Source organism: Meriones unguiculatus, chromosome 18 (genome assembly GCF_030254825.1).
Source record: "Meriones unguiculatus strain TT.TT164.6M chromosome 18, Bangor_MerUng_6.1, whole genome shotgun sequence".
Taxonomy (NCBI): Eukaryota; Metazoa; Chordata; class Mammalia; order Rodentia; family Muridae; genus Meriones; species Meriones unguiculatus.
Window position 1 is genome coordinate 21090251 of NC_083365.1, and position 15859 is coordinate 21106109.

Genomic DNA, 15859 nt, shown 5'->3' on the forward strand with positions numbered 1-15859 from the left:
AGTCTCCGAGCGCCAGCACCGGGATGGCGGCCGTTTTAGAGTCGCTGCTGCGCGAAGAGGTGCCGGTCGCAGCCGCCGTGCGGTGGATCGCGCGCAGCACCCCGAGTTCGGAGGTAACAGTGCCGACGCGCCCTCAGGCCCGCCTGGAATGTGCTTCCCGCGGGGGACGACGCCTCACTCCCTTCTCCCAGCCTGCCCCGGCGGGCGGCCCGCGCCCAGGACGCTCCTGTGCGCGCCGCTGCCGGGCCGCCCACCCCGCGGCCTCAGCCCGGCGGCCGGCGCTGTCAGCTGACCCCCTGGCCCCGCGACCTCTGCTTCTTCCTCAGGAGAGCCCCGAGGTGGCCGCTCTGAGCGCACTTCGGCCTCTGCGGAAGGAATTCGTGCCGTTCCTGCTGAACTTCCTGAGGGAGCAGAGCAGTCGCGTCCTCCCGCAGGGCCCCTCCACCCCCGCCAAGACCCCGGGCGCCTCGGCCGCCCTGCCCGCGAGGCCCGGCCCCGCGTCGCGGGGTAGCCGCGGGGCGCGCAGCCAGCTTTTCCCCGCCGCCGAGCCCCTCGGCGCCGCCGCGGAGGCCCCTCTGGCCCGCCGTGCGGGCCGCAGGCGGGGTCCGGGACCGGGGCCGTCCCGCGAACGAGGAGGTCGTGGCCCCGGGGGCCCGGAGGAGGGGGCCAGCGGCGAGAGCCCGCCCTGGGCCGGAGGCCGGAAGCCTCGGGGCTCAGGCAGCCCCACGCTCACGCTCTCGGATCCGCCAAACCTCAGCAACTTGGAGGAGTTCCCTCCCGTAGGCACCGTTCCTCCCGGCCCTGCAGGGTGAGAATCGGCCCTTACGGCAAGACCATTCGCTAAAGCAGGGCTGGGCGCCGCACAGTAGAGCGCGCGGTGGGTTGGAAGGTTGAGGGTGAAGAAACCACAATGGGAGGGTTTGAAAGGGACCCATCTGTTGTGGATGGAGTGATGCTCGAAGATAGAGATTTGAGACAAACCTGTGACTACTCTCAGCAGGACGAAGCCTTCTCGAAGGATCAACCCAACTCCGGTGAGCGAAGAGCGGTCACTTTCCAAGCCCAAGACCTGCTTCACCTCACCCCCAATCAGCTGTGTCCCCAGTTCCCAACCCTCAGCCCTGGACACTAGCCCTTGGGGCCTTGGCCTTCCCCCAGGGTGCAGAAGTCTGCAAGAGGAGCGGGAGATGCTCAGGAAGGCGCGGTATGGCTTTGCCGCCACCTGGGATGTCAGCTTCCTGCTTGTGCGGGACTAGCAGGGATTTTTCCTGAGCTTGATTTCTCCCTTGGGGATTCTGGGTTTGCTTCCTGGGCTGTTCATGTCTTCTCTGGCAGAACCTGAGTGTGAATGTCACTGGAAAGCCAGGCTGAGTAACCATGACATCTCTCTGTTCACATAGCTCCAAGCAGCTCCAACAGTCACCTACCCCAGCCTGTCCCATCCCAGAATCAGGGTCTCCTGTCCCCAGCCGGACAGGAAGCCTCACAGCAGAACCTGCTGACCCGGCAAGGGTGTCTTCTCGACAGCGCCTGGAGCTGGTTGCCCTCATCTACTCCTCGTGCATTGCTGGTGAGTAAGAGAAGAGGGAGCTGCAGTGGATATGTCTGCAAACTACTGGCTAAGAGAGGCTCAGAGAGCCTTGGTTGTCAGTGTAGCCAGTATTATGGCGTTTCTTTTTTCTATCCAGAGAACCTGGTACCAAACCTTTTCTTGGAGCTTTTCTTCGTCCTTCAGCTCCTTACTGCCCGAAGAATGGTGTCCACCAAGGACAGTGACCTTGAATCAAGTCGGGGTGCCCTAGGTCAGTAAGCAAGTCTGATTCTGAGAAATGAAGTTTGCAAGTGGGATAGTTGTTAACTAACCGTTTGCTATTGTCCCAGATTCCCTGGAAACCCCCCTCTTTCAGAGCATCCACGACTGTGTATTCTTCGCAGTGCAGGTTTTGGAGCATCAGTTTCAGTGAGTTTCCTAGCTGAGACATTTGTGTCTTACTCTCATTGGCTGGTTCTAGCCATTTAGGGTGCATGATTGTGCTTAACATAGATACAGTGGCCCTAGACCTTTTTCACCTGTAACCTTTTTGTGTGTGTGTGGTGGGGGTGGTTTTGTTTTTGAGACAGGGTGTTACTGTGTAGCCCTAGGCTGTCGTTGAACTCCCTATGTAGACCAAGCTGGCCTCAAACCTGCATAAATTTACCAGCCTCTGCCTCTCAAGTGCTGGGACTAACAGCATGCAGTATCATTCCTGGCCCACCTGTAACATTTAATTTTGTGTCAAGACTATAAGTTTAACCTGTAAATAATCAAGACTATAAGTTTAACCTAATCAATCAATCTATCTCTGGGTGCTGCCAAGCAAGGATTGCAAGTTTAAGACCTGCCCAGGCTGCAGAAAATTCAGTGCCAGCCTTTGAATTTAGTGAGGTGTTTAAATAAGAACTACAAATAATAACAACAATAATAAATGCAAAAGGGCCTAAGTGAGTGCTTGCCAGACATGTAGAGAACCCTGTGTACACAAGAAAAGAGAATAATAATAATAATTAGACATGACAGCTGACCTTTATGTTTATCTTGCCTGTTGTCTTGCTTTAAGCTCCATGAAGTCTCATTTCTTCACCCTTTACCTTCATCATCTTAATCCTTGGCCGGTGACCTTGCCATAAATATCTAGGCTTAAACACCTACCTTGTGCTTCAGGTGTGCTTTCTATTTGCAGGCTGTGTTCCAGTCTCAGTCATATGTGCGCCTGCCTGTCTTTGCAGGGTTCTTTCCTACCTGGACAAAGGGACCTTAAAGCTGCTGGCTGAGAATGAGCGGCTGCTATGCTTCTCACCAGCTCTGCAAGGTCGCCTTCGAGCTGCTTATGAAGGCAGTGTTGCCAAGGTAGTCACCCCCACTTAGGTACCTAGTAGCTTGGATATTCTGTAAATTCAGGCAATCTTCACGGTGCTGTGAGGTGGCTAACTCTGGGCGAGAATAAGGAGTAAATTCTTCTAAACATGATTCCAACCGATCTTGTTTCCTAATGTTATTGCCCCCGTGTTTTAGGTCTGTCTTGTGATACCACCCTCTGCTCAAGCTGTGTCCTTTCAGCCGGAAACTGACAATCGGGCCAACTTCTCCAGTGATCGAGCCTTTCATACTTTTAAAAAACAGAGGTGAAAAGAAAAGGGACCTGTTGAGGAGGGAATAAATAACTATTTACTTTCCTAGAATTAAGAGTAAGGTACTAAAAGGGATGGGTTAGTGCTATTCAGGCCCTTTGCTGCAAGATATCATAAAGCCTGTTGGCGTCATTCTGTTTCATGTCCACAGACCTGAATCTCTGAGCTTAGCCAACCATCTTAGGGTCGGCTTTCCCTGGGCATAGATGCCTGTGATGTGCTGCCGTTGGGTCTGTAACATTACTGTCATGTAGAGAGCAATGGAGGTTAAGGATTGGCATTGTGGGCAGGCCCTTCTTAAACCTTTCAAGCAAGGAAGTGGGTGTAGGCAACTGGGATTCAGCTAATCAAGCTTGCATACTTTCCAGGGATGTGTTCTATGAGGTGCTTCGAGAGTGGGAAGATCACCATGAGGAACCCAGCTGGGATTTTGAGAAGGGCTTGGGGAGCAGGATCAGGTGGGTGCTCTTTCCCTGTTCAACTGTCTGCTTGCTCTTAGAGTAAGCAGCAACTCAGTGATATTTAGGGTATTTATTGGGAAGGTTTTCCCTCTCCACTCCTCTCTTCCTCAGTCTCTAGTTATTGGTAATTCTACCTAAATCAAAAGGGATTTGTTTCTCTAGTTTCTCACACTCAGGAATGTCCTATGCTTGTTCTGTAATGGCAAATGCTTGAGAAAGGATCCAAACTGCATAGGCAGATGACCAGGCTGTTGAAAAAGCCTCCTCTGTCCTTATTTGCCTTTCACATCGATCATGATGTTCACTGGCCCTGACCATGGCCTGAAGATCGGAATGGGTATTTCTTGGTGGGTTAAATCTGTCTAGCCTAGAGGAATCTTGGTGGCAAAGGGAACATTTCTTACCTTCTCCTGAGTGGTTTCCTGGCAAAGGGGCTGTACAAGTCTTGAGTAAATAAACAGCCAGAGCATGTCACTTGCTTCTCCCCACACTCTGTGCCTGCCTCTTCCTCCTCAGAGCCATGATGGGTCAACTTTCAGCAGCCTGCAGCCACAGCCACTTTGTCCGGCTTTTCCAAAAACAGCTTCTCCAGGTAATAGCTGCAGCAGTAACCAAAAGATGTGGGCAGCTAAATCAGGGCTGGCACTCTGGACCAGATATACAACCTAGCAGGTCTCTCTCTTTTATGGGTTTTTCCATCTTTCTCCTCCCTTTTGATTCTCAGATGTGTCAGAGCCCTGGCGGTGCTGGGGGATCTGTCTTGGGTGAAGCTCCAGATGTGTTGAATATGCTAGGAGCTGATAAGCTGGGGCGGTTGCGGCAGCTCCAAGAACGGCTTATAGCCCCTCAGAGTGGTGGGGGACCCTGCCCACCCCCCACCTTCCCAGGCTGTCAAGGCTTCTTCAGGGATTTCATCATGAGTGCCAGCAGGTAAGGGTCTCCTGCGTTTCACAGGGAGAGAGACTGAAGACAGGAAAGGTTTGATTTCCCCAAAGGGCAAACCGATCTCCTTTGCCTGAGCCTCAGGTTGGACATGTCTGAAAGTGGTTTCTGTCTTCTCCCATTTTTATGTCCTCTTTTCATTCTTTTACCCACATCGGTAATTTCATTGTCCTTTAGCTTCATCTTCAACTTTTTTTGTCTGGGCACCTCTTCTGAATGAATGCTGGTTCTCTCTTTACCTATTTCAGTGCCTTTTTTATTTTGTCTTTTGCTCTTCTCCCGCCCAAGCTTCCATTTTAATCAGCATCTTATGGATAGTTTGAGCTTGAAGATTCGAGAGCTCAATGGCCTTCCCCTGCCTCAGCACAAGCCCGGTGATGAAGATGGGGAGTCAGATGTGGACTGGCAGGTTAGAAAACAGAGTCAGGGAGATAATGGGGTCTGAAACTAGGAGGGAAAGGATATGTATTCAGGGAAAACTTCAGCAGATTGGAAATTGTTCTAGAATTTATTCAAAGGATATTGTTTCACTTTTCATGCAGGGTGAACGGAGGCAATTTGCTGTGGTACTTCTTAGTCTTAGACTTTTGGCTAAATTTCTGGGCTTTGTGGCTTTTCTGCCATACCGAGGACCTGAGCCACCCCCAACACGTGAGCTTCAGGACTCTATTCTGGCCCTCAGGAGCCAGGTGAGTACGTGGGAGATCTGGGTAAGGAATCACTGGGTAGACCAGAAAAATGCAGAGGCTGACTGGTTTCCTTAGCTAATCTAGAAACCTGACAGGTCAGAGGGGTCAGCCATCCTTCTTCAAGGGTATGCTCATTGACAGAAAGAACCCTGCCTTTCCCAGGTCCCTCCCGTTCTGGATATACGGGCTCTGCTGCAACAAGGGTTGTGGGCCCGTCGGGCAGTGCTCACTGTGCCCTGGCTGGTGGAGTTCCTCTCTTTTGCTGACCACATTGTCCCTTTGCTGGACTATTACCGGAGTGTCTTTATTCTCCTGCTGCATTTACATCGGTGAGAAGAACATGACTTATTGGTATAGCCCTGCTATTTGTGAAGAGGGCCTAGAGGTCGATGTTTTTATGTGGTTCCACAGCTCTAACAGCCTCAGAAGAGGCAGGACTGTGGCAGTTGTTTTCCATTCCCTTGGTCTTTCCCTCTGTTGGATGGCCTAGCAAAGAAGGATGTGAGGTGCAAGTCACTGAGCTTCTGTTTGTCTTCACAACAGTAGTGTGATTTAGGTCTGCTTTTGAGAACTCCCTTCCTAGTAATAGCTTTTGTTTACTACTTTCTGTCCTTGGCACAAGTCTATTCACATCCTCCTCTTACATTTTAGGAGTTTGGTCTTATCGAAGGAGAATGAAGGGGAGATGTGCTTCTTGAACAAGTTGCTGCTGCTTGCTGTCCTGGGCTGGCTCTTCCAGGTAGGCAGAAGGATGTGCTAGATAGGGTAGTGGGTGACTGCTGTGGCACAGACTGGAGATCTTTAGAGTCTGAGTAAGGTAGGGGAGAGAAGAGGAAGGTTCTGAGAGGGATGGGTATTGTTACAGCTTCAGGAGACAACTTGCTTGACCCAGGGCCCCAGTAGATTTAGAAAGTATGGCGAATCTTTGAGTGTCAATGGCTCTCTGACTGCCTTTCCCCTCTACCAGATACCTACAGTTCCTGAAGACTTATTCTTTCTAGAAGATGGTCAGATAGATGCGTTTGAGGTGGATATAGCTGTTTCAGAGCATGGTTTGGTGAGTATTTGGGTCAAACCAAGGCCATGTGAATCCCAGGAATTAAATGAGCTGAATAAAGGCCCAGCCGGAGACAAACTAGAAAGACTTAAGATGATTCTCTCTCTTGACTCCCATTTCTGTGCATTTGGGAGGAAAGGGAGACTGTCTGCCTTCCCTTTGCAACCTTGGTCTGTTCTCCCTCAGGACAGTGTGCCTGTTGTGGACCAGCAACTGTTGTATACCTGCTGCCCCTACATTGGTGAGCATCTCTGTCTCTCCCGGTCATCCGTGGCTTATCTTTTTATGGATACCCAAGAGACCTGACTCCCCAGTGTATTGTTGTGTCTTTATGCTCTCTTCGTACTTCATCCTTTGCTCCATAAGGGCCATTTGTGTGGGGGAGGTAACTTTGGAAGTAAGAACTTTGACTCCTCTACAGGAGAGCTCCGGAAACTGCTTGCTTCGTGGGTTTCAGGCAGCAGTGGGCGCAGTGGGGGCTTTGTAAGGAAAATCACTCCTACCACCACCACCAACCTGGGTACCCTGCCTCCCAAGACCAGCCAGGGGTTGCAGGTAAGAACAAAGGGTAGGGAACGGGGGAGGCGGTTGGTGGAGGAGGCAGAAGGAAGCCCTCATGGTACTATTAACCTGCCTCCACCTCCTGTCAGGCTCAGCTTGCCCAGGCCTTTTTCCACAACCAGCCACCCTCCCTGCGCAGGACTGTAGAATTTGTGGCAGAAAGAACTGGATCAAACTGTGTCAAACACATCAAGTAAGAGTGCAACGAGAGTCCTAGTCTCAGTCCCTTATCATTTTCTCCCTTTAAAACTTTTAACCTTGTGCTCAAACTGAGCTTTCCGTGGGAGGGCAGGGAGGCTGAAATTTCCTTCAATTTACAGCCCCTCTCCTCTTTACTCTCCTAACTGTCCCAAACCTTGCTCTTCTTGCCACAGGGCGACATTGGTGGCAGATCTTGTTCATCAAGCTGAGTCACTTCTTCAGGAGCATCTGGTGACACGTGGACAGGAAGGGGGAGATCCAGCCCAGCTGTTGGAATCCTTGTGTTCTCAGCTGTGCCCCCATGGGGCCCAAGCATTGACCCAGGGGCGGGAGTAAGAACTGTCAATCTGTTTGAATCTTCTCATCTCCTGAAGTCTCCTCTGGCTTTTGTAAATTTGTTTCTTGAGACTGGGTCCACTCTGTAGGCTAGGCTGACCTCAAACTTCCAGGTGCTGAGATTACAGGCATGAGCCACCACAGTCAGCTTTCTTTGATTTTTTCCCCCGTCCTTTCTTGTCTCTTTCACATTCCTTTTGTTCCATTTCTTTTCCTTCCTCCCCTTTGCTCTGATCCCTCTTTTCTGAAGAATTATGTGTTTGGACAGGAAGTCCAGATGTTGAATTGGAAGAGTATAATGTAGGGCTAATGTGGGTGGGTTTCTCCTTCCTCCAGCCTCTATGGTGGGGCAGGAGAATGGATGGTATTTCCTCCTGAGGTTTCAGGTCATAGGCCTGGTGCACTTGGGAATTTACTTTTGTGAGTCAGTCTACACTATCTAGACTTTCATTGACCTCCTCCTGTCTATTTTTTCAGGTTCTGCCAAAGGAAGAGCCCCATCGCTGTACGAGCACTGTTACCTGAGGAGACTCCAGCTGCTGTACGTAGGAAGGAAGCCTGCAGCTAGCAGGCCAGTAGGCGTGCTTGCATGTACACACGTGTGCACATGCCCCTGAGTGAGGTTCCTGTAGGGTGGGTCCTGGATTGTAGCCTCCAGTGTTGCACTACCCACCTTCCCAAGCCCCTGACTCAGCAGCCCTTCTGTGCCACAGGTTCTAAGCAGTGCAGAGAACATTGCTGTGGGGCTTGCAACAGAGAAAGCCTGCTCTTGGTTGTCAGCCAACATTACAGGTGAGGTCTAAGGAAGGAGCAACTGAACCACATTCTTAAAGGTGGACAGATAGGGTATGGAGGAGTTTGTGGGAGATTATGAGAGCCAGTTAGAACCAGTGAAGGTGTGGGTTGTCATGGCAAGCCCATGCAGGGGGGGACACTCCAGTGACTCTTCTTGTTCTCCCTCTGCCTGGCAGCGCTGATTAGAAGGGAGGTGAAAGCAGCCGTGAGTCGCATGCTACGAGCCCAGGGTCCTGAGCCAACTGCCCGGGTGGAGCGGAGGGGCTGCTCCCGAGCCTGTGAGCACCATGCTCCCCTCCCCTCCCACCTCATCTCCGAGATAAAAGTACACAGCTACCCTACTCCCTTTGGCTTTCCCACTCCTTCTCCCTGCTGCTTGTTTCTTTTTGCATTGGCTTCAGGATTTGTATAGAGCTTTGTGTTGTCTGGCTGTTTTCTGTGTCTTTCCTTACTGAATGGATTACATAGAACACAGCTGAACTGAATGGTTTTCCTAAGACTTTTGTTCTAGAATCATCCAAAAAGTTAAAGGTTGTTGTTGTTTGTTTTGGGTTTTTTTGTTTGGTTTTTGTTTTGTTTTGTTTTTTGTTTTGAGACAAACTCCCACTGTGTAGTTCTGGCTGGCCTTGAACTCACAGAGACCTATTGGCCTGTGCTTCCCAAGAACTGGGATAAAAGGTGTATGTCACAATAGGCCAGATCTAAATTTTTTGACTAAATGAATCTTATACACATGGTGGTGAATGGATGTATAGTGGGAAAGTTTCTGAGCAGCATTCCAGTGTCTGGACATGGTTTCTGTACTATTCTTCCATGTGGGAGATAATGCTAGACACTAAGCATAAACCATCAGCTCTAATGTAACCAAACAAGCACAAAGCTGCGCCTGGTGGTGCCGCCCTGGATTCCTAGTTATTCTGGAGGTGGAACAGGAAGATTACAGGACTAAGTAAGACCAGGCTGGGGCCACTTAAATGAGACTGAATTTATAAAATAAGGTAGTATAAGCCCTACATGTTTTCCCTTGTTATCTTGAGAGAAACAAACTCAGTAGAGCAAGAGTCAGCAACTAGCCTGTTACCTGTTTTTGCAAATAAAGTTTTTATCGACTATGACACCACTCATTTATTTATAAATCATCTGTAGCTAGTTTTTGTGCTACTAAAGCAGAGATGAATAGTTGGATCAGTGTTTAGGCCTGTAACTCCCAAGGGCTAAAATACTATCTGGCCCTGCTCCAAACAAAGTAGTGGTCTTGGAATAAAGATATAGAAGAAAGACTAGAAAGCAGTGCCTATCAATGGGGACTGTCCTATAGTTCTGAGGAGAGGAAGAGGCATCAGGCTAGAGACCATTTCTCTGAGATGAACAGAGGAGCATGAGAGAACTATTCAGACTCTAGATAGGACAGTTTCCTAAATATTTGAAGACACCCTCTGGTAACTGGTCGGGTAGTTTTGTCTTGAGGTGACATCTTTTGAGCTCTGTCAGCACACTGTAGGCTTACCACTCCATGTACTTCCCTCTGGGTTGTCCATATAATCGCTTATCCTAGCTGTGCTCTACTGCCTGAGCCTCAGTCCTAAGAACATCTTAACCCAGTTGCTTCTCCCTTGGGCTCTGTTTTCCATCTGCCTCTCTCTATTGGCTGGTTCCCACTTCAAACCAAGTTTCTGGGAGCCTGGCATGAGGTCTCAACACTGCTCTCTACAGGATGTGCTCTCCCTGGCTGCTGGGCCTCGGGACCCTGAGGAGGGAGTTTCTCCAGAGCATCTGGAACAGCTCCTAATCCAGCTGGGCCAGTCATTGCGGTGCCGCCAGGTGAGATGCAGCATGAGCCACATTGGTTCAGAACCAATTCTCAGAACAGGAAGAATGATGTTCATGTCTCCTCTTTTTTTCCCCCGTAGTTTATGTGCCCAACTGCTGAGCAGCATCTGGCCAAGTGCTCTGTAGAGTTGGCTTCCCTCCTAGGTATGGTTCCTTTTCCATCATATTTCTTCATGCTACATTCCTTGTGCCCCAAGGTTGGGTACAAGCAAGGCCAGGAGCACAGGACATGCTCTTCTGCCTCCATTTAAAACTTACCTTCGCACTCTCTTCCTATAGTTGCAGACCAGATTCCCATCTTAGGGCCCTCAGCACAGCACAGGCTGGAGCGAGGACAAGCTCGAAGGCTTCTGCACATGCTGCTTTCCTTATGGAAGGATGACTTCCAGGGGCCAGTTCCATTACAGCTTCTACTCAGCCCAAGAAATGTGGGCCTTCTGGCAGATACTAGGCCAAGGGAGGTAAGTGAGAGGTGCAAGGCTCTGTCTGGTTTGTGTTGGGAATGGTTAGATTTTGTGTATAATTTTGCTTGCATGAATACTTATGTGCACTGCATAGATACCTATTAGATCCTCTGAACTAGGGGGTGGCTGTGAGTCATCATAAAGCAACAAGTGCTTTCAACCTCTGATCCATCTCTCTAGGCCCATGTGTGTAGATTTTCAAATAGGATCTCACTCTGTATTCCATGCTGGCCTTAAATTCGAGCATTCTATCTGCCTCTGCCTCCCCAGTGCTGATTACAGATGTGAGCCGCCATGCCCAGCTCCTGCAGTCATGTAGTGTGTTGGAGGATCGGTTGTGTGTGGGGATAGTATATGTACTTGTTAGTAAGCACTGTTCTTACTATACCTGAGCTCATTGATTGGCTAAACTAGCTGGCTATTAAGCTTCCAGGATTTTAGGTAGACACTTACACAACAGAAATCTAAACACAGGTCATTATGTTTGCACTTCAGGCACTTTACCGAGCCCTCTCTTCATCCCCTACAAGTCATGTTCTTAAAATGATTCAGTGCCCCATCCCAAATTTTAGAAGTTGCTGTTAATTTATTTTTCTCTTGTTGATCTATGCTAAGACAGATTCCCTGTCTCAATTTCCTCCTGTCAGCTTTCTTTTTTTTTTTAACAAATGTTTATTTGTAAATAGTTCGTAATCAGGTCTTCCTCACCTTTTTTTGTTTGTTTTTGTTTGTTTGTTTTTGTTTGTTTGTTTTTGTTTTTCCAGACAGGGCTTCCTTCCTGTGTAGCCTTGGCTATCTTGGAACTCACTCTGTAGACCAGGCTGTCCTGGAACTCAGAGATCTGCCTGCTTCTGCCTCCCAAGTGCTGGGATTTAAGTAGTGCACCACAGCCACCTCCTCCCCCCAACCCTCCCTGGGCTGCAGCAAGTGCTCTTAACAGCTTGCCGAGCCATCTCTCCAGCCCTAGCTCTGTCCTTTGAGATGTCTTTACTCTTGGTACTACTGTACAGTCCTCAGTCCCCACTACTCTTAGTATTGCTGTCTGTTCCTGACAACACTGACCTTCTGTATGGTGTTCTGCAGTGGGATCTGCTACTGTTCTTACTCCGCGAGCTGGTAGAGAAGGATCTCATGGGACAGCTGGAGATAGAAGCCTGCTTGGGAAGCCTTAATGAGGCCCAGTGGCCAGGGGTAAGGAGTCTTAATCCCTTTGTCTTACATGAAGACGTGTTGCATTTATCCTAAAGGTTGCCTGTGTAGCCCAGGCTAGGCACAACTTGCATTCTTTCTGTTTGCTGGGTGTCATGATTCCAGTTGTGGGTCCACCTAGTTGGCAGCTACGTGCATTTTTGCCAAGTGTTTCCAGTACTACCAGGAGTATTGGGTTTGATGTGAGTGGCTGCTTTGTAGTACTCTCAGAACAAAGGGGAGGAAGAACAACTCAAAAGCAGCATGGCACAGGAAAGATTGGGGATTTGCAACTCAGCACTTTCAGCCTATGTTTAAAACGTTCTTGTGATTCAGAGCAAACCATACCCAATACTTTGTGATGGTATTGTCATGGACGTTTATGTCCATTTTTTACATAGAAGGCATTGGGTGAAATAGCTGGGTAGTCAGCGCTTCACTGTCTGTGAGAGCTTATTTGGGACTTAGAAAGTGCAGACCATCCAGAATTACTTTTCTCTTAATCTTTTACTTCAGGACTTCTCAGAAGAATTATCAACACTATTTCGCTTGTTTCTAGCTGAGCCCCATCTGCTAGAACCTCAGCTGAGAGCTTGTAAACTTATGCAACCAAACCGAGGTACAGTGCTGGCCCAAAGCTAGGGCTGGGAAGCAGCCCTTCTGGGCATGTCACCAGAACCTGCCTCCTGTGCCTCAAAAGGAGGCTCAAGAGTCCACGGCACACCTTGCTGGGGGCAAGAGTGGCCAGGTCTGCAATCAGGGTTGCGGCTTCTAAGAGAAGGAAGTGTGCTGCCATAACCACACACAGGCCTCAACGTCTGAGATCTAGAGGAAGGAGAACCTGATTCACAGTCACAGTGGAGAAGCCTGGAGACTCCAGTCTAGGAGCAGAAAGGCTGGCGTTTCTCATCCAGATGCTAAATGAAATGCGCGTGTGCTGGTCAATGCATTTCAAGCCTCAAGTTGCTGCTATCCCAGCATCTCTTAAAACTTTGGGGTCCTGAGAAATCTCGATAGGCAAAGAACTTTTGCTTAACTTATGGAAAGTTAACAAAACATGGATTTGGAAGTCTATATTTTCTTGCCTCCAGAAACTGGATTATCAACCCCAACCCCGAATATTGGCAGCCAATAAGGTAGGACATACCTAAGTTGGTCTTACATGGACCTTCACCTTTTTGCAGGGAATTAGTCAGACCAAGCCTGCTGTAGAAAATTAAGAGGTTTGGGGTGGTTTTCTAAATAAAACTTTCAACAAGGTTTTGATGGCTATTCTCCCCTGCTTTTATCCCCTTTTTGGAGGTGGGCTTTGTGCATTGCAGTGAGGGAGCTGCCTTAGCTCTTCATGATGAGACCCGATTCTAGAGGCACAATCTGCTATGGATTATTGCCATCTACTCTGACCCGTGCGGCACGTAGCTTTGGTGATATTTGTACTGCAGGCCCTGGGATAGCTGACTTATATCTCAGAACTTCTTTCTGACCAAAAGCAGTCTTCTGAGTTATAGTTGGTGATATCTGTTTTGTGTGTTCTGTGGACACCTGGGACTTTCTAGGGGTAAAAGTGCTCAGCTGTCCATGCTTGGCCAGGAACAGACCCCAGCCTAGGGTGATTCCCATGCTCTCCAAAGCCTGACTTACGTTTTGTCTTTTGCAATAGGATCAGTGCAGGACCACAAATATGGAAATACACAGCAGTCAACCATTATTTAATACATAATGGCATAGTGTTATAACCACATCTCTGAAATACATTCTTGTGTTTTTCCCTTCATGGACCCTTTAATATAAGTTATATTAATTTAACTACGTTTAAGTAATTATGACAAAAAAACCTTTGCTTGAATATCTTTTGATCTATGGTTACATGCACAGATGTGGGAAATGAAGCTCACCTACTTGGATCCCTACAAGCATGTAAACAGAAAATCTCAACACTGGATTAGACACTGCCATCGTGACCCTCAAGGGTACATTCTGTTTGTTTTTTGTTCTCTTGGAACTCACTCTGGACCAGATTGGCCTTGAACTCCTCTGCCTCCTGAGTACTGGGGTAAAGATCTTCTCCACTACCATGGCTCTTCCCTGCCCCCCTTTTTCTTTTGAGACAGGGTTTCTCTGTAGCCTTGGCTGTCCTGGACTCAAGTAGTAGACCAGGCTGGCCTTGAACTCACAGAGGTCCACCTGCCACTGCCTCCCCGAGAGCTGGGATTAAAGGTGTGTGCCACCGTGCCTGGCTTTTTTTTTTTTTTTTTTTTTTTTTAAAGACAAATATTTTGACTTGTATTGGTCAATAACCTCAGTAAGGCACAGAGAGGTAGAAACTGGACAGGGTGGCTCCTGTCTTTAGGACTTGAAAGGCTGAATCTACATACCGAGTGAGGTCCTGACTCAAAAAAAAAAAAAAAATACCAAAACAACAACAACAAAAGGGGGGGGCAAGTAAGAAATTGCTAAGCATTATCAAGTATTGCCAATAAAATTAATCATAAATTCAGAGCAAATTTTAAAACAGTCAATCAGTAATATATAAATAAGAGAATAGAAAAATCTTGCAAAGAAATTTACCCTTTAACTAACTTATATCCATAAGAGTACCTTCTCTCACCAAAGATTTGGATTGGATTAAGGGAATTTCTTAAGTCATACCATTTCGAGATGAGCACAGAAAATCTTCAAGAGTGTTCAGCCAGGCCAAGATCCAAGAAAACAACCCTTTTCCCATTCTATCATATTAAATCAGCTAGCTCAGTACTTAGAAAGATTGTCAAATAGTTATTTTTGTTGCCAAAGACAGGCTAGCTACCTGAGAATGATCTTGAACTTCTGGTCCTCCTCCTACTACCAGAATGCTACCACACCCTTACCCAATCAACAGATTTATATAAAAAGAAGTGGGTGCTAGGTGTAGTGGCTCATGATCCCAGCATTTGGGAGGTTGAGGTGTTAAATGTTGACACAAGGTCAAGACCTGCTAGAATTTAATCCTATCTTAGATAATCTGCTTGAAATTCCTCTTACCTTGTTAGCAAACAGCATGTAGCTGCCCCTACCTATTACTAGTCTTCAGGCCCTGCGTCCTGTTAGTTTTTTCAGTGGTCTTCCATTGTACTAAGCTCAAGGTAGACTGACTAAACCTGTAACACACAGTGACCCAGTAAAGGGGGTGGAGGGAGAGGAAATATGAATAGTTAAATGTTTGTAAACATTCGATGAGAGAAAATGCTGAATCAATTTCTGGTTTGTGCAGTTGATTCTTTAAACTGTCTGCTTTGGTTCTTTCTGCCACTCCATCACAAAATGGAGCTGAATGTTGGAGGCAGATCCAGAGCACCCTTGGCCAGTGCTTGCCTGCCAAAGAGGTACCTTGCCAAGGCACTGCAGTCTTCAGCTCAGCAGGCTGTGCTTTTTCCCAGTCTTTGAACACTTGGTGTGCCATTGAGTCCCAGAGGCGGGAAATAAAGGTGAGTTAAATTTCATTCTTCGGACAGCTGGGGCCAGGAGCTTCAGGTTGCTCACTCTTCAGAGGTAACCAAGAACTGTTTTTTCTGGCAACCCTAGGCGGGGTTGGCTACCACAGCAGCTTAGGCACTTCTTGCCTCAGGGTTTAGAAGCAGCTGTAGAGTCTCAGGTGTCCTGGGCCTACATCTCAACCATGCTGTCTCCAGGGCCCAATACTAACTACCAAGGAAAGATGCTAGCTTGGCCACAACCAGTGGCTGCTGTTTGATAAAGGAATGCAGAAGATGAGGAGGGAAGCCTGGTGCACCCAGCTCTACCTGAAAGCAAAAGAAAAACTGAAGGTACAAACAGACCTGGAGCAGCCACTCTAGAGATGTACCTGGACCCCTGAGCAGTTAGATCTAAGAGTACTGGCTTTCCCCTCCCAATGATGGAGTTGGCCTGAGAGTAGAGCGCTATACAAGATGGGTAAGTGAGGATTCTGGTCTGCTGCTGCTTTCAGTTACAACAGTCCCATCTATTTCCTAAGACAACCGTGGTCAGCCATAGGATATATATAAGTCAGTCAATCTCTGGTGCTGGGAACTTCACAAAGACTAAAAAGTTGATTCCCCTTACTCTGAGCCTACTTTGGTCAGATAGCCTGGAAATGAGGATTCTACACAGCTGGAATGAAATGGCCCAACATACTCTATGAGGCAGGAT

At 48.3% G+C, this 15859-nt stretch overlaps 2 protein-coding genes across 6 annotated transcripts in view; one reads left to right on the forward strand and one right to left on the reverse strand.

Annotated features, from left to right (window-relative positions):
- The first annotated feature begins 5 nt into the window (after window positions 1–5).
- Cdan1 (codanin 1) lies at window positions 6–12952 on the forward strand. Of its 3 annotated transcripts, none has more exons than XM_021639388.2 (28): window positions 6–113; window positions 327–808; window positions 998–1204; window positions 1401–1570; window positions 1689–1802; window positions 1882–1960; window positions 2767–2887; window positions 3053–3162; window positions 3537–3626; window positions 4146–4221; window positions 4354–4559; window positions 4860–4980; window positions 5114–5260; window positions 5423–5589; window positions 5912–5999; window positions 6228–6317; window positions 6504–6558; window positions 6739–6872; window positions 6968–7071; window positions 7253–7411; window positions 7893–7956; window positions 8129–8207; window positions 8387–8535; window positions 9924–10031; window positions 10121–10184; window positions 10320–10501; window positions 11588–11695; window positions 12209–12952. In XM_021639388.2, the coding sequence occupies exons 1-28, from the start codon at window positions 24–26 to the stop codon at window positions 12332–12334; spliced, it is 3690 nt and encodes a 1229-aa protein (XP_021495063.1). In that variant the 5' UTR covers window positions 6–23; the 3' UTR covers window positions 12335–12952. The 3 variants fall into 3 exon arrangements, 2 of the variants coding, with proteins under 2 accessions (XP_021495063.1, XP_021495064.1); XM_021639389.2 differs by having other exon boundaries at window positions 1001–1204; XR_009587479.1 differs by lacking the exons at window positions 10320–10501; window positions 11588–11695; window positions 12209–12952 and having other exon boundaries at window positions 8387–8488; window positions 10121–10153.
- Window positions 12953–13442: 490 nt separating this feature from the next.
- Stard9 (StAR related lipid transfer domain containing 9) overlaps window positions 13443–15859 on the reverse strand; it is an 89055-nt gene continuing 86638 nt past the window's right edge. For all 3 annotated transcript variants that reach the window (XM_060372007.1, XM_021639363.2, XM_060372006.1), the window contains one exon: window positions 13443–15471. In XM_060372007.1, the coding sequence (XP_060227990.1) occupies window positions 15370–15471 (102 nt within the window). In that variant the 3' untranslated portion in view covers window positions 13443–15369. The remainder of the gene's footprint in view (window positions 15472–15859) is intronic.

Bases quoted from the DNA above. Each gene is read 5' to 3' on its own strand.
- Cdan1 (XM_021639388.2), top strand. From the start codon at position 24: ATGGCGGCCGTTTTAGAGTCGCTGCTGCGCGAAGAGGTGCCGGTCGCA. The intron at 5,590-5,911 runs GTGAGAAGAACA...CTTACATTTTAG, and splicing joins CTCCTGCTGCATTTACATCG to GAGTTTGGTCTTATCGAAGG. The intron at 8,536-9,923 runs GTACACAGCTAC...TGCTCTCTACAG, and splicing joins ACCTCATCTCCGAGATAAAA to GATGTGCTCTCCCTGGCTGC.